The sequence below is a fragment of the Drosophila albomicans genome, chromosome 2L (genome assembly GCF_009650485.2).
Source record: "Drosophila albomicans strain 15112-1751.03 chromosome 2L, ASM965048v2, whole genome shotgun sequence".
Lineage (NCBI taxonomy): Eukaryota > Metazoa > Arthropoda > Insecta > Diptera > Drosophilidae > Drosophila > Drosophila albomicans.
Window position 1 is genome coordinate 25,108,836 of NC_047628.2, and position 27,168 is coordinate 25,136,003.

General features: G+C 36.4%; 3 protein-coding genes across 4 annotated transcripts in view; 2 read left to right on the plus strand and 1 right to left on the minus strand.

Annotated features, from left to right (window-relative positions):
- On the minus strand, window positions 1-3,990 carry LOC117564731 (protein rhomboid). Of its 2 annotated transcripts, XR_007954626.1 has the most exons (5): window positions 3,587-3,990; window positions 858-1,001; window positions 609-788; window positions 158-518; window positions 13-81 (listed from the first exon to the last, which is right to left on the minus strand). XR_007954626.1 is itself a non-coding variant. In XM_034243618.2 (4 exons), the coding sequence occupies exons 1-4, from the start codon at window positions 3,764-3,766 to the stop codon at window positions 246-248; spliced, it is 777 nt and encodes a 258-aa protein (XP_034099509.1). In that variant the 5' UTR covers window positions 3,767-3,990; the 3' UTR covers window positions 1-245. The 2 variants fall into 2 exon arrangements, 1 of the variants encoding a protein (XP_034099509.1); XM_034243618.2 differs by having other exon boundaries at window positions 1-518.
- Window positions 3,991-8,457: 4,467 nt separating this feature from the next.
- LOC117564718 (gustatory and pheromone receptor 33a) lies at window positions 8,458-15,651 on the plus strand. Its single transcript, XM_034243601.2, has 6 exons — window positions 8,458-8,780; window positions 8,835-9,271; window positions 9,959-10,345; window positions 10,421-10,886; window positions 11,784-12,047; window positions 15,494-15,651. The coding sequence occupies exons 1-5, from the start codon at window positions 8,751-8,753 to the stop codon at window positions 11,868-11,870; spliced, it is 1,407 nt and encodes a 468-aa protein (XP_034099492.1). The 5' UTR covers window positions 8,458-8,750; the 3' UTR covers window positions 11,871-12,047; window positions 15,494-15,651.
- A 371-nt stretch (window positions 15,652-16,022) lies between these two features.
- LOC117564714 (probable G-protein coupled receptor CG31760) overlaps window positions 16,023-27,168 on the plus strand; it is a 36,019-nt gene continuing 24,873 nt past the window's right edge. The window contains exons 1-2 of the mRNA XM_034243595.2: window positions 16,023-16,117; window positions 19,466-19,880. The gene's annotated coding sequence lies outside the window, so the exon portion shown is untranslated. The remainder of the gene's footprint in view (window positions 16,118-19,465; window positions 19,881-27,168) is intronic.

Here is a 27,168-nt window from a genome sequence, read left to right on the forward strand (position 1 = left end):
AATAACATTTATTCAAACAGTTTGAGTATAACGAGAAATATAATTATGTATAACCTTACAAGTATGTGGCCATAAAAATCACTTGCGACAGCCAAAACAAATAAATCGTATAATAATTTAAATAGAGATAGGAAAGAAAGAAAGAATAATAACGTACTTTGCTTTATCCGGCGACTCGTATGGAATTCGTAATTGCGTAAGTCTAATTTAAAGCTGATTACAGAGTGTGTGGAATTATTTAGTTATTACGCATCTTGAGTGCCCCAAAAATGCCAAGTTGTCGATGCCGAAGTTGATGTTGAGGATGTTGACATCGTTTGCTTTCGAAGCAGGCGTCGATATGCCAAAAAACCAACCAGAATACCCGCGATAACACCACCGAGATGTGCTTCGAGACTAATGCGGGGATTGCGATTGTGATTGATGCAAAAATGAAATGCGGTGAATGTCGCATCGCACATCAACAATATCAAGATCACAGCAATGCGCACATAACGATGCGACAATTGTTTAAAATTCTACAATGAAAACGAAAACGAAAACTGATTAACTCATGGGTAAATTTAAATTGCGGTTTTGCAATTTCGAATTGGTTACACTTGACTGACCAAAACCAGGTGGGGCACATGACTGCACAGCATCGCATAGACGCCCGCGGAGGCACCCAACAATAATAGCTCCGGCTGCAGCCAGGCATTGGCCAATGCCCCACAAATGCCACCAGCAATATAAACTACGGCCACACGCCAATGACCCTGCTCCAGTTCCAGCCAGACACCCACAAAGAACTGTCAACAAACAAATTGAGTAGCAACATAACCTAAAGACCTTAAAGGCTTCGATGGGTGTTTACTCACCTGAAGACACATATTGATGGTCAGGTGCCAAGCATCCGCATGCAGCAGCATGTAGGTAAAGTATCGCCAATATTCATGCCGTGATTCCGGCCTATAGATGAGACGACGTTGCATGCATTGGTCGGCAATGTGATGCAGCGATATCTGCAAAAGAAAAAGAAGAGCAGGCGATTTAAATGAAAGAATGGAAAATCATGATTATCTAAATAATACAATTAAGCAGTTGAAACGCAGCCTAAATTTAATATTGGAAAGTCCATAATAATAAACAAGAAATTGTAGGGTAAAGTATCAATGCATTCAATAAGTTTAAGACCAAAGTAATTTGAAATCATAATTTAATATAGAAGTCATTGTATTTAATTTAGTTATTGAACTCTTTTATTGCATTGAACAACAATTTAAATTTACAATACACATTTCATTTTAAATGATTGAGATATTCGGCTTGGCGAAACTATATTAGTCATAATGGCATTGACATGATGTCATTAACATTCCTTCCAACTCAATCAAAAAATAACTAGTCCGAAATGTTAAGACACAAAGTTTAAATTGAACACAGTAGTATGCAGATTATTCTAGCTAAATTTTATACTATTCATTTAACTTTATATAATAGAAATTACTTCAAGTTCCACTTGCAAATTGCATTTAAATTTTTTTTCTTGTCAAGGCAACCCTACTTCAATTTTAAATTAAAACCCTAATGCATATAAATTTTTAATTTCCTTATATACAATTTATATTTCATTAGCGCACTTATTTAACCATTTAATTACATATCAAAAACCTCTTTGATATCTAGTTAAAATCAAACAGAAATCTTTTAAAATGCATTTATATTTAGTAAACCATTTAATTCCTATTAAAAAACACTATTGAAGTTTAGTTAAAAAGAAGTAGAGACACGTAATTCAGTCCAACTAAACTCACTAATTATCTCACTGCGCTTCACTCTAATAAACTCAACGCCTTGCTGCACAGTGTCATCGATCAAAAAAGCATACTAAATAAAAAATGGAGGGAAGTAAATGATGGCAAGCAGCAATCTGTCACTTTCGCTCAGCGGTAAAGTGTGAGACATCCCGAAGTGTGTGAGTGCCAAGAGCTGCCACACAAAAGCGTTGCAGCAGCCAGCTAGAAGCAGAGCTGTCAGCGACAGCATTTTGCGATTCTTGAGGCAGCGACAAGACCAAAATCAGTGGCAGCATGCATCACACCAAATATGACAAATGCCAGTTGCAACATTTTAACGCGACAACAGCAACAACAACGATAACAACGACAACGCTGACTAAAATGGCAATAAACTCAAGACACGTCGATTGTGATTGGAATTGGGATTGAGATTGTGATTGTGATTGTGATTAAGATTCGAGTGCCAGATTGTGTAATGTGGAATGAATATCGCTTTTGTGGGCTGAGGCTGGGCTTTCAATTAACAATAGCAAACAATTACACGACGCTGACAATTAACAATGATCTCTGAATTACTCCGCATCTTAGTTGGCAAATATTTCACATATTAAACGTGCCACAAAATGGGTCGCCGCATAAGTTGGGGGAGGCAACAGCCACAGCTTCAGATACAGCTACAGATACAGATACAAATACAGATACAGATGCACAACACTTGTGTGTCTTCCTCCAGCCAGGTGAAGTGAGTGCGTGAGTGCATTACATGAATGAGTGGTAAAGTGGGTGTAAGTTGCTGCTGCTCGTTGCAAATCCACAAACCAAAGCACTTGTTGGCAGCTGCAATGAATTGGAACAGCGTTGCGTCAAGGGAGGCAAAGATATTTTATGTGTAATGTGAAATCATTGCATTAACAGCTTCCATTTGTAATGTTGCCAACTCAATTATGGTTCACATTCATTTTCACACATTTAAGAAGGAAATTTAATAGATAAATAATTTTAAATAATTTGATTAATTTCAAATTGAATTCATAATTTCATTTGGATTAAAACACATGGCTTTCAGCTGTTACAATTTAGTAGCAACAACTTCCGCTTTAATTTCATTTCATTTATTCTCATCGATAAACAATTGACGCAACAAAGTTGTTCTTAGTTTAACAAATCTGAGTCAAGTGCATGAGTCTGCCGCCGCATTTAACACACGTAATTAACTGCATCACTAATTGTGTTTGAACTTTATCTTTTTCTATTAAAAACTCGCACCTTTCAAGAATTTCCTTATAAAATGACTCAAATCACTTTTCAACACATGTTGATACGAACCGCAGGAAGTACAGCGACCTCAAAATCATATATATATATATATATTTATATAAATCTTTCAAGTTCAGATAAGTAATACATGCTGAATGTTGCCATCGCACAACAGCTGATAAGTGTACGAAATTTGTTTCAAACATAAATCGAATTCAGTTCAATTTATTTCGTACTCAAAAAAAGTCTTTCACTGCCGAAAATGAGCCAAAGTAAAAATCGCCAATAAATAAACAAATTCGAGTCGAGAATAAGTAAACAAAATGAAAATTAAAAGTAAAAGTATTTATTAACCGCAAGTGGCGTTAGAATATGCACAGAAGTTTCCCATGAAATGCGAACAAAAGCAAACAAACGCGGAAAGTCTCGCCGCGAGACAGATACACAAAAAAATAATATTTGGCACACATCATGTATACGTCACGTTTGCCCTGGCCACTGACTGGCAGCCAAGACAGCGAAATATGGAGCAAATGCATGGAAAAAGCTACCTGAACAAAGCACATCAATAATATGAACCAGGGCACACGCCATTGGCGACGTCGTCGATCCATTGTCAGGTCATCAATGAATATTTTTTGCAACGGTGCAACGCGCGGCGTCAACATTGCTGGCAACAAGAGCCGCGCATCCTTTGTGTCCTTGTTACTATCAATGCGAGGCAATGACATTATGGCACACACACAAACACAAACACACGACACAACTTTAATTCAACACAATGCGAAATTCTTAAGCAAGCAGCAACTAGCAGCCATCGAACAACGAACAACGAACGACAAACGTCTGATGCGTAAAGCGCTTAACCCGCGACTATACAATATACACTACGAGTACTTCCAAATCAGCGCAGACCTCTCCAGCATTGTGTTTGTTGTTGTTCTTGCTCACTTTGTTTTGCCTTAGCTCGCGCACGCATCGGAATCGAATTCATTGATCGTTGCTTGATCTTTTATATGCTTGAGCGCAAGTAAAAAAAATGTTGCATACTTTCGGGCTGTAGTTCTAAAGTGTGCTGTTTGGTTTGTGTCTTGGCTAGCTGAATGTGCGCAAAACTTTGAGAAGATAACATGCTTAATAAAATTATGGAAATTGATAAGATCGAACCCAAAACAGCCATTCTAAGCGACCCTTAAGCGAGACTTCTATATTTAACATAAATTGATAAGAAAGAGCATCAAAATAAAAAACTGATAACATGGCACTTTTGTTGTCAACAGCCACTGAAAAGGAAAAATTGCAAAAATTCTTCCAGCATTTTTGCTTGCTTGTAACATGGAAGAAATGCAAGAAGCACAGATATAAATATGCAGAAAGCATTTTACAGTCCGTTGACATCCATAATATCTTACATTGCTGAGAAGGTAAATAAGATGTGAAATGTAAAATGAATTCTTGTCGAAATGTTTGTTGAATTGGAATTGAATAAAAGTGCTAATAAAATGCCAAAACTGCATTTGAATGAGAGATATTGAACTGCAATGCTGACGGCAGCATCCTTGGCATTTGACATTTACCAAAATCAACAAATTGACAGCGAGTTGTTGCATTGCTAACTAAACTTGCAGCAGTAGCAGCAACAACAATCCAAAACAGAAGTCAAAATGTTTACACGAAAAACTTGTCGTTTGTCGTCGCCAACGACATCGTGGCGTGGTGAAAAGCTTTCTCTCTCTCACTATCTTTCCCTCGTTCTCTCTCAATGCTCAAGTCTCTCTCTCTCTCTGATACGCTCAGTGGGGCAGGACACGTGGCCAGGATGTGGTGCACTGTGGTGTGGGCAGCGCCTGTCAGCACCGAGTGGCGTCGTTTATGAATGGCTTTCAATGAAATATTTATGTAAGAAGCCATTAAAACCGCTAGAGAGACCAAAACAAACGGCACGAATAATTATCTTGGGTCACTCACTCAGCAATTGAGCGTTGAGCGTTAAGTTCAGCAGGAAGAAAAGGATAGAGCAAATCAGATATATACATAAACTTTTGTCGGGGCGGGGAGAGAAACACAAGAAACTCACTTTGACTCGCAACTTAACGCAGACACGCACAAAGTCATTAAGGGGCACCTAACTCAAGACTACGTGCCACAACATTTTCCAGAGGTCCAGAAAGAGCAGAGCTGCAGAGACTACAACAAATGGCCCGAAAAAACCTTGTAAAATGAAGCTGCTTAGTTGATAAGGCCAAAAAGCCAGCCAGCCAGTCAGCCAGCCAGCTAGACAAATCTTATCTCGGTTAATACGCCAGTGTGAACTGCGTGGCTTATTCACTCGACTAGCCTCCAGACCCTCTCAGTCCATGCGACAGTAAAGCGATGCCTGAGGCTTAAGGCGCAGCTTTAATGCGCTGCTGCAGCTTTGAATATGAAAGCTGCTTGATATGCTTAAAGCGAATCATGTTTTGCAATGGTGCGAATAGCTCAATCTTTGACAAGTTTGTCGAATAATTCAAAGAGTTTAAGTAAGAAATAAAGAAAATGTGATGTGTATAACTTTAATATACTTTGAAAGTTTTACCTACCTTTTAGGATTTGCTAAAATTATAAGCAAAACTTTCATATACTTTGACAACTTTAAGTAGCTTTTAAGCTTTACAAATAACTCTTTTATTATATAAAGTAGGCTTTGTTGAATATTTAACTACATCTTAATATAATTTTAAAGCTATATACAGATTAAAACTTCGCATGCAACTAGTTGTATTTACAACAGTACAACTTTAATCTACCTTGAAAGCTTTAGACAAACATCTAAGTATTAGTATACAGTACATCTTTAATACAACTTTGAAAGTTTTAAGTAGCTTTGAAGCCTTAAAATAGCTATTTGTTAATACTATATAACATCATTTTTGTTAAAGTTACAGGTACGATGTAAATTTAATTTACTGAGCTTTTGAGCTTCACAAACAACTATAAGATTATAGTGGACCTTTTTTAAATTATAATTACAACTTTAATATACTTTGAAAGCTTAGAGTAGCTTTTAAGCTTCACAAACAAGTAGTTCTTAATAGAAAGCAGATTTTGCAGAAGTTATAGGTAATTGAAAGCTTGCAAACTAAGTTAGTCCTTTTAGAAAACTATCTTAATCTCAGTTGAAATCAAACCTCATCAAGTTAACTCGCAAAATGATTGCAGGCAATTTTCGACTGCAAACCCTGGACCCATAATTTCCAACATGTTCAATTACAAGTAAAGTGTTAGCTCAACTGTAAAAAGGAAATACTCTCGTGCCATAATAAGAGTTTATGGCCTAAGGCCGCATCAACTTGATTTCTGGCACACAGCAAACCAAACATACTCTCTAATTGTGGGCCAGAAAAGAGGAAAAAAATGCATAGGAAAGGGCAAAATGTGCCCACAGTTTTGGTCCGGAGAAGGACTTGTAATTTTAGGCCAGGCAAAGAAACGTTTAGGCAAATCTTTGCGCAAAAATCTTGAGCAAACAAACTCATTACCGTCCCGGAGTGCCACACACACACACACACACACAACATTGAGTAGGCAAAGTAGGCGGGGCTGGCAGTTGATTGAGTGACTGACTGGCTGACTAGCTGACTGAAATGCCGTCACTTGGGATAAACTTAGTAAAGGGGGAAGGGGCGAAGTCAAGGCGTGGCAATGCGTAGCGGCCTATTGCGGTTACAGTTTATGACCGCCATTTTATTGATACCGCCAGTGGGAGCACATAAAGGACTTCCCTGCAGTCCCCCCCTGGAGAAGCGAAGCACTCCACAGAATATTCGACTATAAAGCGCAGCGACTAGTTGGCTAGAAAACGGGGCGTGTTTATTACCGGATATGTATCTGCAATGCAATAACAATAACGAGAAGAAGCATACTAAACTAATGCGCTTGTAAAATTACAATAAGCAGGCAGGCAGCAAGCAGCCCAAAAAAGGGAAGCTATCAAAATTTAAAGACAGCAGCAGAAATGATAAAGCCGCTTAGACTTTGCGTCAGATAAATCTATTTAAGAATTTTTTAGGGACGAGGCGGGACTTGCCTAGTCAAATATGTAAGCAAGTATTACCCAAGTGCCATTACAGTTAGTTATGTGCGTAAGTGTGTGTGCGAGTGTGAGTGTGAGTGTGAGTATGACAATGTGTGTGCAGCCTGCAGAGACATGAGCTTCAAAGCTGCTTGTTTACTCGGTGCGAGCAAAACATGTGTGTGAGGGACTATATACACACATATTTGTAGCTATACACATACATAAATATATATATATATATATATATATATATATATATATGTGTGTGCATGTGTGTGTGCTGTGCGTGCCTCAGTTGCAAACTCAATTATTAACTATGCGAGGCAAAAGGCAACACCTTCAACTTGCCCGTCGTCGTGTTAGCATCCATAAGTAACTTCCTCTTTCCTCTCTCGCTCTCTCTCTCTCTCTTTCTATCTCTCTCACTTTGTCGCACTTACTCTTTCAGCCAACCTCATAGCTATTTTGTATCTCTTTCTATGCCGCCACACACACTCGGTGCGAGGCTTAGAGCATCCGTCAACTCGAGGGAAATTTGCATTTTATCATCCATGTGTCGGCCTTAATGCTGCAAGGGGCTTTGCTTTTAATTGGTTTTCTTAGCAGTCGATGCTTGCTGTTTTAGTTGTTGTAATTATGCTTTTGCTGTTGCTAGTTGTAGTAGTTAATTTGGCTGAAAGCCGACAAAGACGACAGACAGCCTCAGCAAACGTGGCACTAACTTATTATTGTTTAATTAGCAAGTAAAATACGGTGAAAATATGTGGAAATTATTAGATCGAGCTCATCTCTGAGCGCAGCACACGCAGGGCGCGTAAATTGGTTAAAATGCCGCTTAATGGTTTGATACAACAATGCAAATAGACCTAAAGTGTATCTAAATAATTCTTGGGGAGAATGTAAGCCGTCAAATTAAGTTAGACTCGCGACTTGAGCAGGCATCAAAGGACTGTTAAACGGTTGAAGTAAAAGCCTTAAAAGTGAATGCTTTAAAGTTGACTATAAATAAACCTTTAAGTATTAACCAATAAGAAAGCTGCACTCGAGTGTTCTTGTTTGTGAGATACTCGCTACTCATTTCGAATGAAAGAAATGCGGTGCGGTATTAATTTGAAAATATACTCTTCATCTCTTCATCAAATAACATTAGTTTCCTACGACTCCCCAATATATTTATCAAATACCATAATTTTCTTTCTAATATCTACATTTCAATTTCAACCCTTCACTTCTACTTTCCAGTTGTCACCCTCAATATTTTATAAGTATTATAATCTACTTACTTACTAATTCCTAATAATCCAAATCTTACTAATACTTACTAATAACATATATTTCTATCCTTCACTTCTACTTTCCAGTTGTTCCCACAACATTTCGCTCAGTGTACGCTTACTTGTTCACATTTAATAAACTAAAAGCATTGACAGCGACCCCCTAAACGGTTTTCGGGGGGAAGGCGAAGCGTAACTCCGAAGATATTTATCTTAAACATATGCGCATTATACACACAATGAAACCGTTTTTATTATGCCCACAACCCATACAAAAATATCGAGTAAATATGGAAACCCTTTTGGCCCAGTCAATTTAGTTAAACATTCGAGCCGCATCGAGGCAGTTATTACACGGAAAACAAGTTGAACCAAAAAGCAGTCAAAATGATTCAAATTATGAACTGGCTTTCGATGGTAAATTCAATTAATTCAATATAATTGTGAAATTCTAAATTATCTCTATTTTAGGCCATTGGCTTGATACCCTTGAATCGTCAGCAATTGCATTCGAATTTTCTGGTGGATTACGTGATGATGGTTTTGGTGCCGTGTCTTTATCTCATTGCATATTTTGGGATTATTGTAATGCAACGCTTTGGTCTCGCTTTTCTCGATGCTTGCAACAGCGTTTGTCGCCTGAGCAACAATCTCTTTATGCATCTTGGTGCATTTCTCTATGTGACCATCTTTGTGATGAGTTTGTATCGCCGCAAGCAGTTCTTTGTGGATTTCGAAACACATCTCGCCGAGATCGATGTCGTCATCAAAAAGTGTCGCCAAGTTGCTGATCTCGACAAATCGCGTGTCAAAGCGGTCAAGCATAGTGTTGCTTATCACTTCACCTGGCTCTTTGTCTTTGGCGTCTTCATTTTTGCCTTGTACTACGATGCAAGCGCTTTGTATGGGTGAGTAAGGTTTGGGTTTATTTCATTAATTAAAATAGTAATGGATATTAAAGCCATAAAGCAAGGAAGGAAGGCATTTGAAAGGGAAATCAATAAACCAAATTAGACTTACTGAAATTGTACAGAAATTAATTTATTGCTGTAGTAAAGTAAGGGTATTATTAGAGTTATTATTAAGTAAAGATATAATTATTATCATTATTATAGAGAGGCAAAAGTAAACGTTTAGTTATACTTAAGTATTGAATTTAATTTATTGACACGTTTCGAAGTTTTTTTGAAATGTATTTTCGTATATAAGGATTTCTTGAGATTTATAAATTAAATAAAAGAGATACATTTGACAGATTTAAATTAAGTTGAGATATTTAAATTAAATTAAATAAAGTCACTTTTGTTATGAGATACATTTGAACTATACAAAAGCTTATAGCGAATAATATTGCGGCTCATAATAGCACGATGTAATTGAGATTTCACATATGTTACAATTAAGATTATATTTTGAATACTCACAATACATCATAAGCCTCAATTTCAAATAAGCAACTAGTATTAAAAGCTGCTGCCCACTCAAAGTCAGCTTTAGCCATGATTAAGTCAAGCTATAAATCATAGAAAATTCCAAGCTACTACTTCTATATGCTCCGTCATTCCCCTTCATGTCAATCTTCTTTATTTTTGCAGCACCTTCGGCGAGTATGCGATAATACCATTCATGGTATCGAGTTTTCCATATCTGGCTGGCAGCATCATTCAAGGGGAATTCATCTATCATGTGTCTGTCATTTCGAATCGCTTTGAGCAAATTAACACGCTATTCGAGAAAATTAACCAGGAGGCACGTCGTCGTCATGCTCCAATCCAAGTGTTCGACATCGAGAGCGAGGGCAAGAAGCAGGAGCGGAAATCGGCAGTAATCGCAACCAAAACAGCATTTGGCATTGAGCAAAAACTGGCCGATGAAATGAAACGTCAAAAGTCGCCGCATGAGGATGAGGACGAGATGAATACCAGCGATGAGGAGGACGATGATATTTTTGATTACAATGATACCAATACCGAGAACACTGAGTAAGCAACGTGCTTAGCTTACATCTTCCTTTTCCCCACTCTTTACTCTTTTATCTGTCTTTGTGTGCATTTTAGGAGCACCTCGGAGACCAATTTGCCGGATCTGTTTAAGCTGCACGACAAAATCCTCTCGCTGAGTGTGCTGACCAATGGCGAATTTGGACCGCAATGCGTTCCCTATATGGCCGCCTGTTTTGTGGTCAGCATTTTTGGCATATTCCTTGAGACCAAGGTCAATTTCATTGTGGGCGGCAAGAGTCCAGTGCTCGACTACATGACTTACTTGTACGTCATCTGGAGCATCACCACAATGGTTGTAGCTTATATTGTGCTGCGTCTCTGTTGCAATGCCAACAATCACTCGAAGCAATCGGCCATGATTGTGCACGAGATCATGCAGAAGAAGCCAGCTTTTATGCTCAGCAACGATCTCTTCTACAACAAGATGAAATCTTTCACTCTACAATTCCTTCATTGGGAAGGCTACTTTCAGTTCAATGGCATCGGACTCTTTGCCCTCGACTACACATTCATTTTCTCGGTGAGTTTTGTATTGACAAATGTTGGCAATTTGTACATGTAACTGGCAGAAAAAGGCATCTTCTACGCCATAAAGTAATTATAATATATATACAGCCACGTCCGTCCACAAGCCCAATACAAGCGGGTCTTAATTGCTTTGGCTAAGAATCTGGTATATTTTGTACTCGATGGTATATTTTGAATGTAGAACTATATCCATATGTAGCTTATGGCATATTTAAGTATTTATTGGGGTATAGTAATTTGGTAAATTTTTTTAAATGGACAGTGGGTATCTCCAAGACGAGTACACTCGACTATATACTGATATATCAAAAATATGTTCTAGTATTTTTAGTATATTAATTCGGTATATTTTTCAAAATAAATAACGATGTCTCATAGCACACTCGACTATATACTGATATTCCAAATATACCCTTTAGTATATTTCAGTATTTTTTCGGTATATTAATTTGACATAGTTTTTAAAATGGACAGTGGGTATCTCATAGACAATTATATCTGATATATCAAAATATAAAATATTATAAATATATATAAATACATATTTTAGTATTTTTTTGGTATATTAATTTGGTATATTTTTCAATATAAATATCGATATCTCACAGGCGAGCACACTCGGCTATATACTGATATATGCCCTTTGGTATATTTAAGTATTTGTTCGTTATATTAATTTGGTATATTTCTTAAAATGGACAGTGGGTATCTCACAGACGAGGACACCCGACTATATACGGATATATCAAATATATGTTTTAGTATTTTTTTAATATATTAAATCGGTATATTTTTCAAAATAAGTAGCGATGTCTCACAGTCGAGCACCCTCATCTGCAGCTTTTTTACTTGTTTCATCAATACTATATTTTTTTGTATTTTTTTGCAGACTGTTAGCGCCGCCACATCGTATTTGATTGTGCTGCTGCAGTTTGACATGACGGCCATTCTTCGCAGCGAAGGTCTGATGACCTAAACGCGCGCTCTGCAAATTGAATTATTCGACACGTTCGGGCGATTTTTGCTACATTTTGCTTGCTTTTACTTTTTGCAAACATTTTTAATAGCACAACAAAAAAGATTACCTGCACCACTTGGCATCGAATGCGAAATACGCTTGCAATCGATAGAGAAATTATTTCTTGTTTGAAATGTGAGTGAATCAACAAGTTTATAAAGAATATAGTAAATAATGTGTATGCATTAATAACTTTGTTGTGGTGGCTTTGGAAGTAGTTTGATATGTGTTTAACATGTTTATTTAAACTAAATTAATATATATTAATATTTTCTGCTTCATTCATCTTCATTTAATTTTTACAAAGTTCATTAAGTTTAATAAAAGCGGAAGCAAAGCTAAGAACAATTTAAAGGTGCCTTTAGATTATGTACCTATATTTTTTTTAAATGCGCTTTTACTAAACTAGTTTACATTAATTTATTGTTGTCTCTTGCCCTTGGTTTTCTTATAAGTATTACTTATTTCCTTGTTTTATTAAGTGCCTTTTACTTAAAATATGCTTCTCTAATTTTAATTTGTCTGTTTATTTGTTTTCTATTGAATGTTTTCTTTAATCGATTCCTTAATATTTTCTTAACCTGTATTCAACTTGTCAAACTGACAGGTTTTTTTGAAGTATTCTTTAATTTTATTTTTTTAATAATATGGGTTATCAAATCTATTGGAAACTAAAGCTTTACAGGCTCATTTCTCCATGCTAGGCATTTTTAGTTCAACTTTTTAGATTACTTATTTCTATGCTAGGCATTTTTATACCCGCTACCCATAGGGTAGAAGGGTATTATAACTTTGTGCCGGCAGGAAATGTATGTAACAGGTAGAAGGAGGCATCTCCGACCCTATAAAGTATATATATTCTTGATCAGCTTTAACAGCCGAGACGATCTAGCCATGTCCGTCTGTCCGTCTGTGTGTCTGTGTGTCTGTCCGTCCGTCCGTATGAACACCTAGATCTCAGAGACTATAAGAGATAGAGCTATAATTTTTTTTCGACAGCATTTGTTATGTTTGCACGCAGATCAAGTTTGTTTCAAATTTTTGCCACGCCCACTTCCGCCCCCGCAAATCAAAAAAATCGAATAACAAGCGTAATTTTAAAGTTAGAGTTGCGAATTTTGGTATATATAATAATAACTATAGTAGTTATGATTCCTGAAAATTTGGTTGCGATCAGATGAAAATTGTCGAAGTTATTAAAGAAATACTTTTGTATGGGCAAACACGCCTACTTACTAGGGGTCTTAGTTGCTTTAGATGACAATCTGGTATATTGTGCCGTCTATGGTATATTTTGAATGCGGTACTATATCAATATACCAAATATACTATTTGGTATATTTTTAGTATTTTTGCAGTATATTCGGTATATTTTGAGAAAATTATCGCAAAATATATTTCTTTTATTCAAAATGGGTAGCGGGTATCTCACAGTCGAGTGCACTCGACTGTAGCTTTCTTACTTGTTAGTTTATCTAATACATATAAATCTCTGTAAAGCTGGCTTAAGCAAGTGTATTTCGAGCTCTGCATGGTGATGTTGTGCCGTTAATCACATCAGGGCCGTCGTTGGCCAACACTTCAGCGGTTACAGCGCGCAGACAGCGGATGCCTAACACAATTTTATCAAATGTCAATTGGAAAACATGATTTGCCAGTCAGTCAGGCTCAAACATACACGAGCCTCAGAGGCACAGAGAGAGAGAGAGGACGAATAACTAGGAAATCTCTGGAGGTGAAACAGTGAGAGTGTCAGTCAGGTAGAAGGAGGAGAAGGATGTGATGTGCCAACACTTTGTGGCTGGCAAACGGAAGCGGCAAAACGACAAAAAGAAGAAATAGAGTGAAAGAACATGGCGCAATTTCCGCTTTCAATTACGTTTAGCGCACTACGGAAATGTGAGTGAAATTCGCGCTCGATCTATACTAAGTTTTATACTGAATAAGTACATTATAGAGAAAGAGAGAGAGGCAGAGAGAATATACTATATTTTATACTGAATAAGCACATTATTGATAGAGCGCGAGAATATTGCATTTTGTGATGGTTCACTCAATTTTGCAGGCCAACGCAGAAGCAGTCAATTAATTTTTCATTATAATGAAAGCGTGTCAAATAAAATTGATTTTCGTTGCTAGAAAGTTTTCGGTTCGCCGTGTGTGTGTGTGTGTGTGTGCGATGGACGCGTGACAAAATGAGGTTTATATTACAGACGCTGGATATGTTGGCCAAAACCATGTGTTACCATGTGTAGTCGTCGTCGTCGAGGTCCGCCCACTTCGTTAAGTTTCCTCCACGTCCCGCCCTCCAGCTTGATTGCCATAAATCAATATGACGCGACGCCCAGCTCGTTTGCACACATGTCACACATGCCCAGGACAGGGCACTTTATAGTCGTCGCTGTTGCAGTTGCAGGAGATGGAGGTGAAGATGGAAGTAGAGATGGAGATGGAGATGTTGTCACACTTCCGCCCAGAGGTCTGGAGCTGGAGCAACAGGCCACACATTACCTGCAAATTACGTCAACTGTTTCTCGCTTCCTTTCTCAACTCTCTCTCCATCCTGACATATCCTGTGCTCTGCACAAACTAAATAAGCAACAACGTGACCAGGGAGCAGCCGGCAGGCAAAATGTCACAGCACTTTTAAGAGTTCATTTCGAATTGTAGCAAATTGTATTAACTACCAAACAGGCGCAGACAAACACTCAGGAAGCAGCAGAAGGAGAAGGAGACAGGAAGATAGCAAGAGGTCCTCAGTTCGATGTTGAGGGCAAATGCCAACAGGTTGTTCTTTGAGTAATTGAAGCTAAAATGCAATGGCCAATCGAGCGTATACAAGCTGCCCTTCAATAGCTCATGAGTAGAGAGGGTGTGCAAGTGTGTGAGTATATGTGTAAGTGTGTGTGTGTAACGTTGTGAGTGTGTCAGTTTGAGTGTTGGCATGGACTCACACTCACACTCTTTTGGTTTACATAGCAACTGATAGCTCATTACGTTCGTCTCTTGTGGCATGAAGTCTGTATTATTATTATTTTGTGCACACAACAGTTGGGCCACATTTTCAAATAATCAGAATTCGTTGGAAACAATACAAGTCTAATGAAACTTAAATACTGTTCATTAAAAGAACAGAACACTTACCAAGAATAACATTGTCTTGGTATATCAAATTAACAGCTTAACTAAATATTTGATTTTATATTCTATTATATTTTATATATACATACATACTCTATATATTTCTTATTTCTTATTTTCTTTGCTTAAAGTTTATTTCAACTTTCATTTAAATTGATGTCTAGCAAACTTTTTATTCTATATACTTTAGATTATAATTTTACATACTTACTTTATGTAGTTGTAATTTACTATTTTGTGTACTTTAAGTTTATTCGAAAACTAATTTTGATTTAATTCCAATTTCGGTACATTCTTTATGTATTTAGAATTTACAACTTTCTTAAATTCTCATTTATTTAAAACTTATGTATTTATAATTTACAAGCTTCTTTAATTTAAGTTTTATTCAATTCTCATTTATTTAAGATTGATTTTTTCTTTTTAATTTTTCTTTAAAGTTATCAATTAGTTATCTAAACACTGGAGTACTTTCAAATATCCATATGTCAACAAGGTGGCAACGCTGGATGTGGATGTCAGGCGAAAGCTTTTCGCTGGCATACACACTACAGGTGTTTGCACACACATAAGGCAAACAAATAACAGAGAGCGTCGTCGGCAGCAACAGGAAAACCCCGTGGTGACTTTCCCCAAAGCACATATACAAAATCTATCCTTGAGAACAGACACGAGCACACACACACACACACACGCACACAGACATTGAGTATACACCCTCGGCCAAGTGAAGGCAAATTGTGTGAGGACCTGCTGCTGCTGTTGTCGCTGTTGCTGCTTCTTGCAAGCAAATCAAATCAAACTGATAACAAGCAACAACAACATCGAGCAGATTGCGTGAGAGCAGCAACAGCGTTCGCTCTGTAGCCGAAGGCCACACGAACACGAACTCGAAGCGACAGCAACGACGACGATGGCGGAACTTTTTTGTGAAGGCAAAAAGGATATTGGAACAGTTCGTGGCGGAGTTGCGAGTGCGTTGGTTGTGCGATGAAGAACCAAACTGAGCAGTTAAAAGTTTAATTTTGAAACCGTGTACCGTATCTCAGTGTGTGTGTGTGTAGGTGTGTGTCTCTCTGCGTGTGTGTGTTGTCGCTACTGCTGTCGAATTTTGTTGTAAAGAAAAGTGAAAGTTCTGCGGGCGGCGTCAATTTCATGGGAATTTAATTAACAGTTGGCCCTCAAAACGAAAAAGTGAAGCAACAACTAAATCTATTGAATGATTTTGTTGTAATTTGCGAGCTGCAGCTCAGCATTTAACGCAGTTGTAGCAGCCTTTTAGGCGCTGTTGAATAACAACAGCGAGATGCGCAAATGGCGCCGCGTGGGCGTGTGCCTACAAAATGTATTCGAAAACGAAAAAAAAAAGAAATGTTCTGGCTTCTCCCGCACTTCGCACAACGTAATAGGGAAGAGCACACAGAGAGATCTCCGAGATTTTATTTACAGGTTGTGTTCTTGTCGTAGTTATGGCCTTGCTGAAAGTAATAAAACGCGTTCTCTCTCTCCCAAACAATGTTTGCATAGAAAGCAGACAGAACGTAAGCGAGGCCAGCAGATAACATGGCTACAATTAATGCTGCACAACAAATTAATTGCTTTTTTGAGCACGTTGATAAATTTATATAACTCTGCGAAAGGGTTTCGAATTACAAGTTATTAAGCCAACCGGCAAAAGCAATATTAAAAATGTTCAACCTTTGCGAACCCTTTAAACGTGCTCAAATTTGTCTTAATCTCTTAAAGCCCCGCTTGACGTCGAGTCAAAAGCAAAAGGCAATCACATGCCCTGTGATAAGCGTTGCAACAAGATGTGTCAAAAGGCGAATGAGCGGAAACTTGCGAGGGAAGAAAACGCGAAAATCACAGCCACATCGTGTGTGCACTTGAGAGCTATTCAAACAGCGATTAGCGATGATAACCCCATAAAGGTCAGATTAAAAGCAGCGCAAAAATCAAAAATCTTTTCAGTAGCTTAAAAATAGCTACTCTAAATTAAACTGAGCAGATGAGAACAAAAGAGAAGCGAAGAAATCTGATAACAAAGCGCTGCAAAGTGCAATTGCAGCATCGATGTTCAGTATTTATATTGTAATTAATTTCAGTTTGCAACTGAAAGCAGATAGTTTGCATTGCTTGTGTTCATTTATTGTGGTATTTAATTACATTAATAATGCAGTTTACAAAGCACGTCCTTTTTAATTAAATTGTAGTTAGAATGTTGGTTTTATTGAATAGCACAACAAATTAGAAATACAGAAATCGAAATACGTTTCGATTAAACACAGCTTCATAACGAGTGTAAATTCGATTTATACTCCCTACTTTCATTTAAGTATTCACATATATTTTTATACCCGCTACCCATAAGCTAGTAGGGTATTATAACTTAGTGCTTCCAGGAAATGTATGTAACATGTTATGTATCTGGTATATATATTCTTGATCAGCGTTAACAGTCGAGACGTTATAGCCATGTCCGTCTGTATGAACACCTAAATCTCAGAGACTATAAGTGACAGATATAATTATGATTGCAAGCGGATCAAGTTTGTTAATTAATTTCGCCACGCCCACTTCCACCCATGCGAATCGTATAAAATATAATAACTATTTTCTTTATGATTCCTGACAATTTGGTTGGAATTAGATAAAAATTGTATAAGTTAAGGCTTTTGGTATATTTTCCACTGTATGGTATATTTTGGATGTAGTACTATAGCAATATACCATATATATCATTCGGTATATTTTTAGTATTTTTGCGTTAGAAGGTTTAGTATATATTGCGCTCCATAATGTATTTTGAATGTTGTACTAAATCAATATACCAAATTTAGCCTTTGGTATATGTTTTTCGGTAATTATTAAAAATTAATACCACACTGTTTTGCTTTAATTTAAGATAAGCAAAGTCGAGCACACTCGACTCTACCTTTCTTTTTTTCTTCTTTTCTTTCGTGCTCTGAACATCTGAACATAATTATAATACTTCGGAATGCAAAACTTTGGAAATTCACCAAGTTTTTTTATGACAATTATTTGCAACGTTTCGTTTTTTTCCTTATTTATCTTTTGTCTCTTAATGTTTGCTTTAGCTTATAAGATGTAAATTAAGTGCGAATTATTTTAGCAGTTGGAACAACATTTTCATTCTTTTTTAATACATTTAACTTTTTGTTTGGTCACGTTCTGTGCACCGTCGGCAATTTGTTTCCGCCCGCCAAGAGAGAAAGGGAGAGGGGAATGTGAATTAAATTTGTTTCGCATGCCGGACCATAAAATATTGTAATTAACTTTGCCCGCTGGCCAAATACTTTTATTGGCGACTGTGCGACGCGTTGCGTTAATGAGGCAACAGGTTACTACGTTTTATTAACAGCAGCAGCAGTAACAGCAACAACAGCTTCAATTAAGCTCATTCCACAGTTCACAGCTAATAAATATTCATAAATATTTCTACTTAAACTGTGCAAATATTTGTCAAAAGGGAGTGCGAGAGGGGAGGGAAGAAAAGCAGGTAGCTGACAAGCGGTCAACATTTAAAACTTTTCACCAACTGTCAACTTTGGGGAGTGAAACTTTTTTTTTTTGGATTTTTGGGTGGTGTGCAAAACTTTGCAATTCATTCATTATTAACAGTAATGCGAAGACTGAGCGCAACTGATAGTTGGCCAACGATGCGTTTACTTATGACTGCCACTGTACCAAGTTGCTTATTAATTGCCAGCTTCAAGCTAAAACTTTGCTACACAAAAAAAATCCGAAAATTCCTTTGAAAGCGGAAAGAGGAAACTTAGTTGCAGAGTTTGCTCTGTCACAGCGGCATAAATATTTAAAGAAGCTCATGTTAAAGTTTGTTGCGTTCTTTCCAGCTAATCAGCGGAACTTATCTGAAACGTTTGATTTATTAGTCTCTAGGAACTATCATAATAAGCTAAAAGTTTATCTCGACAGACTTTAATATGAACTCGAACATTTTACAATATTTGCAGCTTTTTAAATGGAACGTTCAATCACATTAAGTATACGCCAAGGCTATATTTAAGTTGAATTCATCAGCGTAATCTCGAAATTAAACATTGGCTTTGCTAGCAAATACACAAAGCGCCATTTTGGTCTTCTATTTATAATTCAAACGTGGCCAAAGATTTGAAGCAGAAAAATATGCAAGAAAAAATGCTCAAGGCGCACACAGGCTAAATATTTGCCTCCCGTATTTATGAAGTTTAAAAGCCAATAATAAACTACATAAATGCTACAAAATTCAATGGGCAAACAAAGGGCAAATTAACTTTACACACAAGACAACACACACACCCACACAGAAAGAGAGGGAGGGAGAAAGGCAGAGAAGCTGTGTTCACATGTCTCAAAAATTTAAATATTTCTACGCATATTTCGATCAATAGAATTGCGCAGCGGCAACAAATTGAATTATAACAGACAATAATAACAATATAAAATAAGAATGCAAAAACAACAAAACGAAACGAAGTGAAAGTGAAAGCCAAAAGCAATACGCAAAGTGAAGACGGAGACGGAGAGGCAGATGAAAAGGAGTGAGAAACGAGAGAGGAGTGAGTGCTAAGTGAATATAACGAAAACAAGAACGTTGTGCAAATACAATACAAATATATATATTCGAAATATACGCATAAAGATACTTATATAAGAGGCACATAAAAGCCCAGCGCATAGACACAACAAAACGATAAAACAAAAAGACAACAACAATAGCAACAACAACAACAAGAAGCAGCACCAAGTGGTTGACTCTGTGAAGACGACAAGGCGGTAACATGATTTGATTCTTTTGCTAGAGAGGTAAGTCGTTCATCTTTACATACCCCAATTTATATACTTTATACATATATTTCTGTGTGTTTACGGACAAACGGAGCATTCCTCACATGGCAAGCTCTGCAATTAAGACAAATTGAAGCATTTAGACATTACTCCATGTTCACATAGCTGCCATATCTGATGCTCGCTTTGCAGCCATCAGCCATCAGTTAAACAGATTGCTCTTTTATCATTTAAACAAGAAAATATTGCCGAATTTCTTTTGCAAATATGCAAAAAATACAAAATTGCTTAGCATTTAGTTGACAAATTCACTCAAGATACAACACATAAATTAGACTAGCAAATATTTCTTCTTCAAACTAAATTTTACCGAATCCAAATTCAATTCAATGCTGTGTTTGAAAATAAAGCTGAATTTCTTTTGCTTTTAGTTGACAATTAACTTATGAAACAACACTTAAATTATACAAAACAAAATGTATTTATCTTCACTTAATTACTAAATCAATAGCAAATTCAATTAAATGGGGAATATAAATTGATTTAAACAAGAAAATATAGCTGAATCTAGCTTTTTATGCTTCTAGTTCACAAATTTAGTCAGAAAAAAAACAATTTGTAAAAGACTAATTTATTTTCAACAAATTTAAGTGAAAGCAAATTCAATTTAATTCTAGTTGACAATTTCAATAACACATAAATTATATATACAAAAATGTATCTTCACTAAAGTCAAGCGAGAGCAAATTCAATTCAATCGCTTGTATTTAAACTGCGAAATTCAGTGGAAACTGATACGCAGAACGTGGTTCGCAGCTTATGTTTAGCAAAAGGCGTTCATTTGTATATATTCCACATTATTATACATAATTGAATGCGCTAAATTATTTACTCACTGACTTGTGAAGCTCTCGCTCGCTCACTCGCTGAGTTGCCCAATGGCCGTTGGCCTTTTTTGGGTCGCTTTTTACCTACACTTCCTCCTCCTCCACTCTAGCGGTTTCTGGGGGAGAGGGAATGATGCTTTAAAGCCCCAATCGGTTAATAAAATGAAATGGCTTTAAGGCCGCAGCCAATTTCAAGTGCTGCCCATTTTCAGTCTAGGCGCAGCAGAAAAGTATGCTATATTTTTTTTCTATTTTTTCTGCTTTGAGGAGATTGTGTTCATTCTCGATACGCTCACGTAGCTGTTTCTTTATGGGCTTTGCCCATTTTATTTATGCATATTTGCATAAATATCGATGTGCTCTCCGCACCATCCGTGTTCATTCACCTTAAATGCTTGAGACGAAACAACAACAACAACAAGATTCGTTCTCTTAGTTTGCAATAGATGCAAATAATGCCTTGTGGCTTTGCTAAGAGTTTGGTGACCCTGGCGGCTGTGGCGATGGGTTCAATCCCAATTCGCTGCGGTTACCTCGAGGTAGACCAGGTTGAAAGGGGTTTGCACATTTATGCTAATGTGTGGCATAATCAATGTGGCATGCCCCCATCAAATATTGATGCATTAAATGCGTCGCACAATTCGCCAACATCTCAAATCATTTGTAAACACAAACAATAACGAAAAACAGTTGCTATGTGAAATTCATTTAATTTATTTATTATTCACTTATTAATTGCGAAATGCAATTTGCAACAATTTCCCAAATGAAATTTAATATTATTTGTGTTGAGGGAGTCAACTAACTCATGTGGCCAACTGATTATTTGCAACGTTTGCATTATACAAATTCCATTTTAATCAAATTAAATACATAAATTATGTCTGTCAGCGTTGACAGCAGCAAAACAAATGAAACCGAGAATGCCAGAAATGAAATTAAACGCAACACAGGGGGCAAACACAGTGTGGCAAGTGTTGCATAAGTCACTCTGATTAGGCTGAAGATTGGCTGTTATAATTATGAGGTGAATAAGTCGAGTATGTTAAATGCAGAAATGAGAAATTTAGTAGACATATTTTATTACACAACATTTGTAATTTATACATTGTATAATCTTAATTATACTCCCTACCTATGATATATGGTAGAATAAAAAATAGAATAGCAAGCTTAATTTGAAAGCTAGATGGTCATACAATAATATTTGGGATTCCGTAAAACTTGGTTGTGATTAGGTACAACATTGTATAAGATATTGAAGAACTACTTTTGACTGACAATCTAGTATGTTTTATACTCTGTGGTATATTTTTAATTTAGTTCAATATACCCATACCAAATATAGGCTATGGTATATACTAGTATTTTGTGGCATCCTTTTGGTTTATCTAATGAAACACTCTTGTATGATATACTTTTGGCAGACAATTTGGAATATTTTAATTCTCTATGGTATATTTTGAATTTAGTACATTCTGAAGATACCAAGTATAGGTCTTGGACCATGGTAGTATTTTGTGGTATATTTTGTTACATTTTCGGTATAATTCGGTATATTTTTTGGTATATTTTTAGAATCTGATTTTTTTGCGAGTATGTCACAGCCTTACAATTCATATGTAGATCTCTTGTTATGGCTATTATCTCTGTCTCTGGTTCTCAACACATTTTCCTCTTGCTGTAGCAATTAAACAAAGCCTGATGCTGAATGTGGTTGAAGCACAACATGCATCAATCATGGCACTCGAAGCCTGCCAATAATTGATAATAATAATAATACGATGAGCGGGAAAATATAAATTGAATGTGACATGTATGCAGAAGAACATGGCATAAGTCTATTTTATGTGTGTCAATACAATGTTGTAACATGTCATTGAATTGTTACGCTTAAGTTCTTAACTTTATTAGCTTAAAGCTGGCCAAGCACATACGTACATACATATGTATCTCTCTGGCTCTCTATGTGTGTATCTACAAAGCACACGCTATTGTCGCACTCATTCAGCGACTACAACTACATCGAGGTACATGGTACATTTCGTATCGTAAATACTTGGGGAATACACAATAAACTAGTACGAAATGTGCCACGTGGCTGTCTGACAATGATGGCTACAGCGATAAATATTAATGACGTCCGTGGTGGGCAAAAGCGAGTACGCTCGCCTCTTCACTTTGTTTACATTTGGATTTGACACAGCAACAAAAAAAAAATAGAACCAGGAAAAGAGCAGTAAACACACAAATATACGAGCAAGAAAAGCGCTCATTAGTCAACAGATTCATTTGTATGACATATTTACAATTTATCGACATGGAAATGTAATAAATCTACAACCCATTTCTTTGGCTGTGGCTTAGAATTCAAGTTTTATCAAACAAAATTCCAACAGCTTTAACATTTAATGAGATACAAAATTCTATAGAGCACAGCTTGGGTTCTCAGTTGCCTTCTTGCACACACATATTTCAATCTTATGTGGCGTCAAATTGATATTAAATTCCCATGACGCGAACATGAACAGCCATCAAATTGTGGGCCAGAACCCCAAATCAATAAACTCATTATGGCACATTTCTTCTACTTTCACTCTTCTTCTATTACTTTCATTTCATTTTTATTTTTTTTATTATTATGTGGCGCACATGAAATTTGACTTAATGACCAATTTGAAGGCAGTGTAATATTATTGCCGGGCAGTTCAATTATGTGGAGCCAAATTAATACAATTAATGCTAATGATATTGGCTACTACATAAATGTGTCTTAATACAATTGTTAATGACGAGTGACAGAAATTGACAAAATAAATGCTATATATATATATATTATATTTTGCTCTCATTTTATTTTCAATCAGCTCAATTTTATGCTGACAATTGCTGTTAAATGTTTTTCAACTGCCTGCGTATACGTTATATGCGTATACGTTATCTTCCTCTCTTCTAACTCAAACAATCGCTTTTCGCTTGATGCTATTTCTATTTATATAAATGAATGGGAGTTTTTTGCAAGGTTCTTTTTTTTGCCGTAACTTAACCGAGTGACGATAACCTATCATGAATCTGATGACGACAGCGGCATGTTTAATACCCGTATTTATTTATTGTTAACCGTTGAAAATTTTCACAACACGTTGCGTGTTTCATGGGCATGACTAAGCAGCGCAAAAAAAATGGACACAGCTATGGGGGGAAGAGACAAACGCAGCGATGCTGAAGCAATATGAACAATATGCACCACTCACTCAGTATGTGGGAGAAAACAAAACCTCAAAAGCAACCGAAAACCACACAAGAAAAAACCGAAAACACAAAAAGTGGCAAAAGAAAAAGGGCGTGTGACGAACTGATACCCTTTAAATGAAGTTAATTTTGGGGAAAGGAGAATGAATTAGTTATTTATAAACAAACATGAGAATAAATATAAATATAGAGTGACTGAAAGTGTAACTGACGAGCAGATACTCTTTAAATTTGAATGATTTTCGAAGAAAAAAGATTCAGTTAGCTATAAAATGCCATGGAAATAAATATTAGATAAATGCATAAGGAATTAAAAACAGAGTTAATTTTGGGGAAAAAAAGTTTCAATTAGTTATTTATAAATTGCCAAAAAAAATAAATATAAATACAGAGCAAATAAAAAAAATGAAAAGGAGATGCAATTGGCCATTAATAGTTAAACCAGCATAAGTATAAATATTAGTCCAAAGTGACGGAAAGTGTATGTGACAAGAAGATACTCTTTAAATGTAGGTAATAACAGGCAAAAGAGATCGAATCTATTATTAATAAGCCAACCGTAATAAAACGTATTCACTCTTTAACTATTCCGAAACATTTTCCACATTCAAATACCTCTCAACTTACAATTTATAATGGGTGCTAAGTATAGCAAAAAAAAAAAAAAAAAGAGATTTAAGCTGAACGGAAGTGCCATGAACGTGTCCATCGGTTTGCTATTCTAGTGCTATTTGTTGTTGTGGTTTATCCCTTTTCCATAATTTTTTTTTTGTTTTCAAAAAAATAAACACAAGCGAGCTGCATAACGAAAGTCACTTCAAATCTCTGCTGGACAAAGCTGGCAACGCGATTTGAGGATTGTGGCAAACTTTTGACTAGCTGGGGATAATTTTATTATTTTATGCTTTTTTTCTGTCCGTTGCATTTGTTGTGGTTTTGCAAAACAAATTTTTCAGTGTTGTGTATGCTGTGCGTTGACAAGCTAAAAAAAAAACATTTGTTATACAAAATATTTTGACTTAAGTCAAGGCACGTGTTGAGGATTTTTCAACCATCTCTGAATGCTAAAAAAGTACGGGAAAAAATGTGTTTTTTAGGTAATTGATTGAGGTTTGGAGAGAAATGATACGAGTATAATAGACATTCGAATGTCCTTTATTGTCCTTCAGCTATAAATTCACTTTAGAACTTCGCTTTTATTTCATTTAAACTCTATTTTAATAAGTTATTTAATTGGTGCCTGCAAATTAACTTTAGAACTTCGCTCTCTGTTCATTTAAACTCTATTTTGATAAGTTATTTAATTGCACTTAGCTTCCGCTACCTTCGTGATATGCTTTAGATTTCCATTCATTAAGCTCTGTCATATGGCCGAGACATGAAAACGTCTAAATCCTCAGATCTGTTAGACGCCTATTTTGCATGTCATAGACTAAAGCCAGCAATATACCAAGCATCTTTATATAAATTAAGCTGATGCTTAGATGCCTGCGGCAGCGGCTGCTGTTGAGGCTGAGGCTGAGGCTTCGCTTTCATTTTGGTTTTGGTTTGACTTTGTTTGGTTTGCTTTTGGTTTGGTCGCTTCATTGGCTCGCCTATCAAACATTTCAAATCTTGGGACAATTTCGCGAAAGACGTTTTTCTCCCACGAATTAGTTTTCGTGCAGCACAGAAAGCGAAAGCGAGAGTGAGAGAAAAAACTCCTGAGGCTTGCATTAATTTAATGAGATTTTGTGCCTTCGCCAGCGGTTAGACTTTTGGTTTTCGGCCATCATCTCATTTGCGTTTAAGTGTTGGCCCCAAAATGGCATTGACGGACGGTCCAAAGGAAATGAAATGAATGCCAACGCCTTTCATTGTCTGCCGCCTGCCCCAGAGTTATATATATTTTGTATACCCGGTACTTAAAGGGTGAAAGGGTATTATAACTTTGTGTCCGCAGGCAGAAAGACGCATCGAAACGTGTTCGGATCAAAGTTGTCTTAGTAGATTTGGCTGACAATCTGATATATTTTGCACTCTATATGTAGTATTTTGGGAATGTAATACTATATCAACATACCAAATATAGCCTATGGTATATTTTAGCATGTTTTTGTATATAAATTTGGTATATTTTTCAAATGCGCAGTGGATATCTCTCAGTTGAGCACACTCGACTATATACCGATATACCAAATATATCCTTTGATATGTTTATTACTTTTTCAGTATATTAATTTGGTATATTTTTCAAAATTCGTGGCGGGTAGCTCACAGTCGAGCACTCTCGATTATTTACCGATAAACCTAATATAAACTTTTATATATTTCAGTATTTTTTTGGTATATTAATTTAATATATTTTTCAAATGCGGGTATATCACAGTCAAACACACTCGATTAAATATCGATATATAAAATATAAACTTTGAAATATTTCAGTATTTTTTTGGTATATTCATTTGATATATTTTCCAAAATGCGTAACGCGTATCTTATATATACCTACCTTACCTAATATAAACTTTGGTATATTTCAGTATTTTTTTTTTGGTATGTTAAATAAATATTTCAAAAGGTGTGGCTGGTATCTCACAGTCGGGCACACTCAACTGTAGCTTTCTTCCATGTTTTCTTATTTTTTCGGCTTTCTCTCATTCATTGGGCAGTTTTGTTGCCCGGTTTGGCCAAAAAGTGCGTCACAACTCAAGCGGAATAACTGAAGTTGTCAGCTGTTGATGTTTTGACTTTGTTTATCCAGTTGGTGTTGCTGTTAGCTGATTTGTTATTGGCAGGTGTTTTGCATAATGTGTGCGCCGATGAAACATTTGATTTGACACGATAACTTTGCCAACATTCTTTGCATGCGAGTGCGAAGATAAGTGTGGGAAAGTGTGATAGTGTGTGAGTGTGAGTGTGTGTGTGCGTGGGTGTGTGCTTGGATATTTGTATCTGCAAATTAGTTTGCTTAAATTGGCAGCCTCAGGGTTAGCTATACTTCCAACATCCCACTCAACTGTCAGAATTGATAGGACCTGCATCAATCGCTGTGCAAATTATACTGCTAAAAGCAAATCGGAATCTCAATTTAATAGTTTTACTCAGTAGTCAATAACTAAGATTCAATGACCTTTCAGCATGCCAATCACAAAATTTTAATGCATTTATTTGTTGTCTCTCAATTG

Coding starts and splice junctions, on each gene's coding strand:
- LOC117564718 (XM_034243601.2), top strand. CDS start 8,751: ATGATTCAAATTATGAACTGGCTTTCGATG. Junction 9,272..9,958: donor GATGCAAGCGCTTTGTATGG/GTGAGTAAGGTT, acceptor TTATTTTTGCAG/CACCTTCGGCGAGTATGCGA. Junction 10,346..10,420: donor ACCAATACCGAGAACACTGA/GTAAGCAACGTG, acceptor TGTGCATTTTAG/GAGCACCTCGGAGACCAATT.
- LOC117564731 (XM_034243618.2), bottom strand. CDS start 3,766: ATGTCATTGCCTCGCATTGATAGTAACAAGGACACAAAGGATGCGCGG. Junction 1,002..3,586: donor TATTGATGTGCTTTGTTCAG/GTAGCTTTTTCC, acceptor TTTCTTTTGCAG/ATATCGCTGCATCACATTGC. Junction 789..857: donor CCATCAATATGTGTCTTCAG/GTGAGTAAACAC, acceptor GTTTGTTGACAG/TTCTTTGTGGGTGTCTGGCT.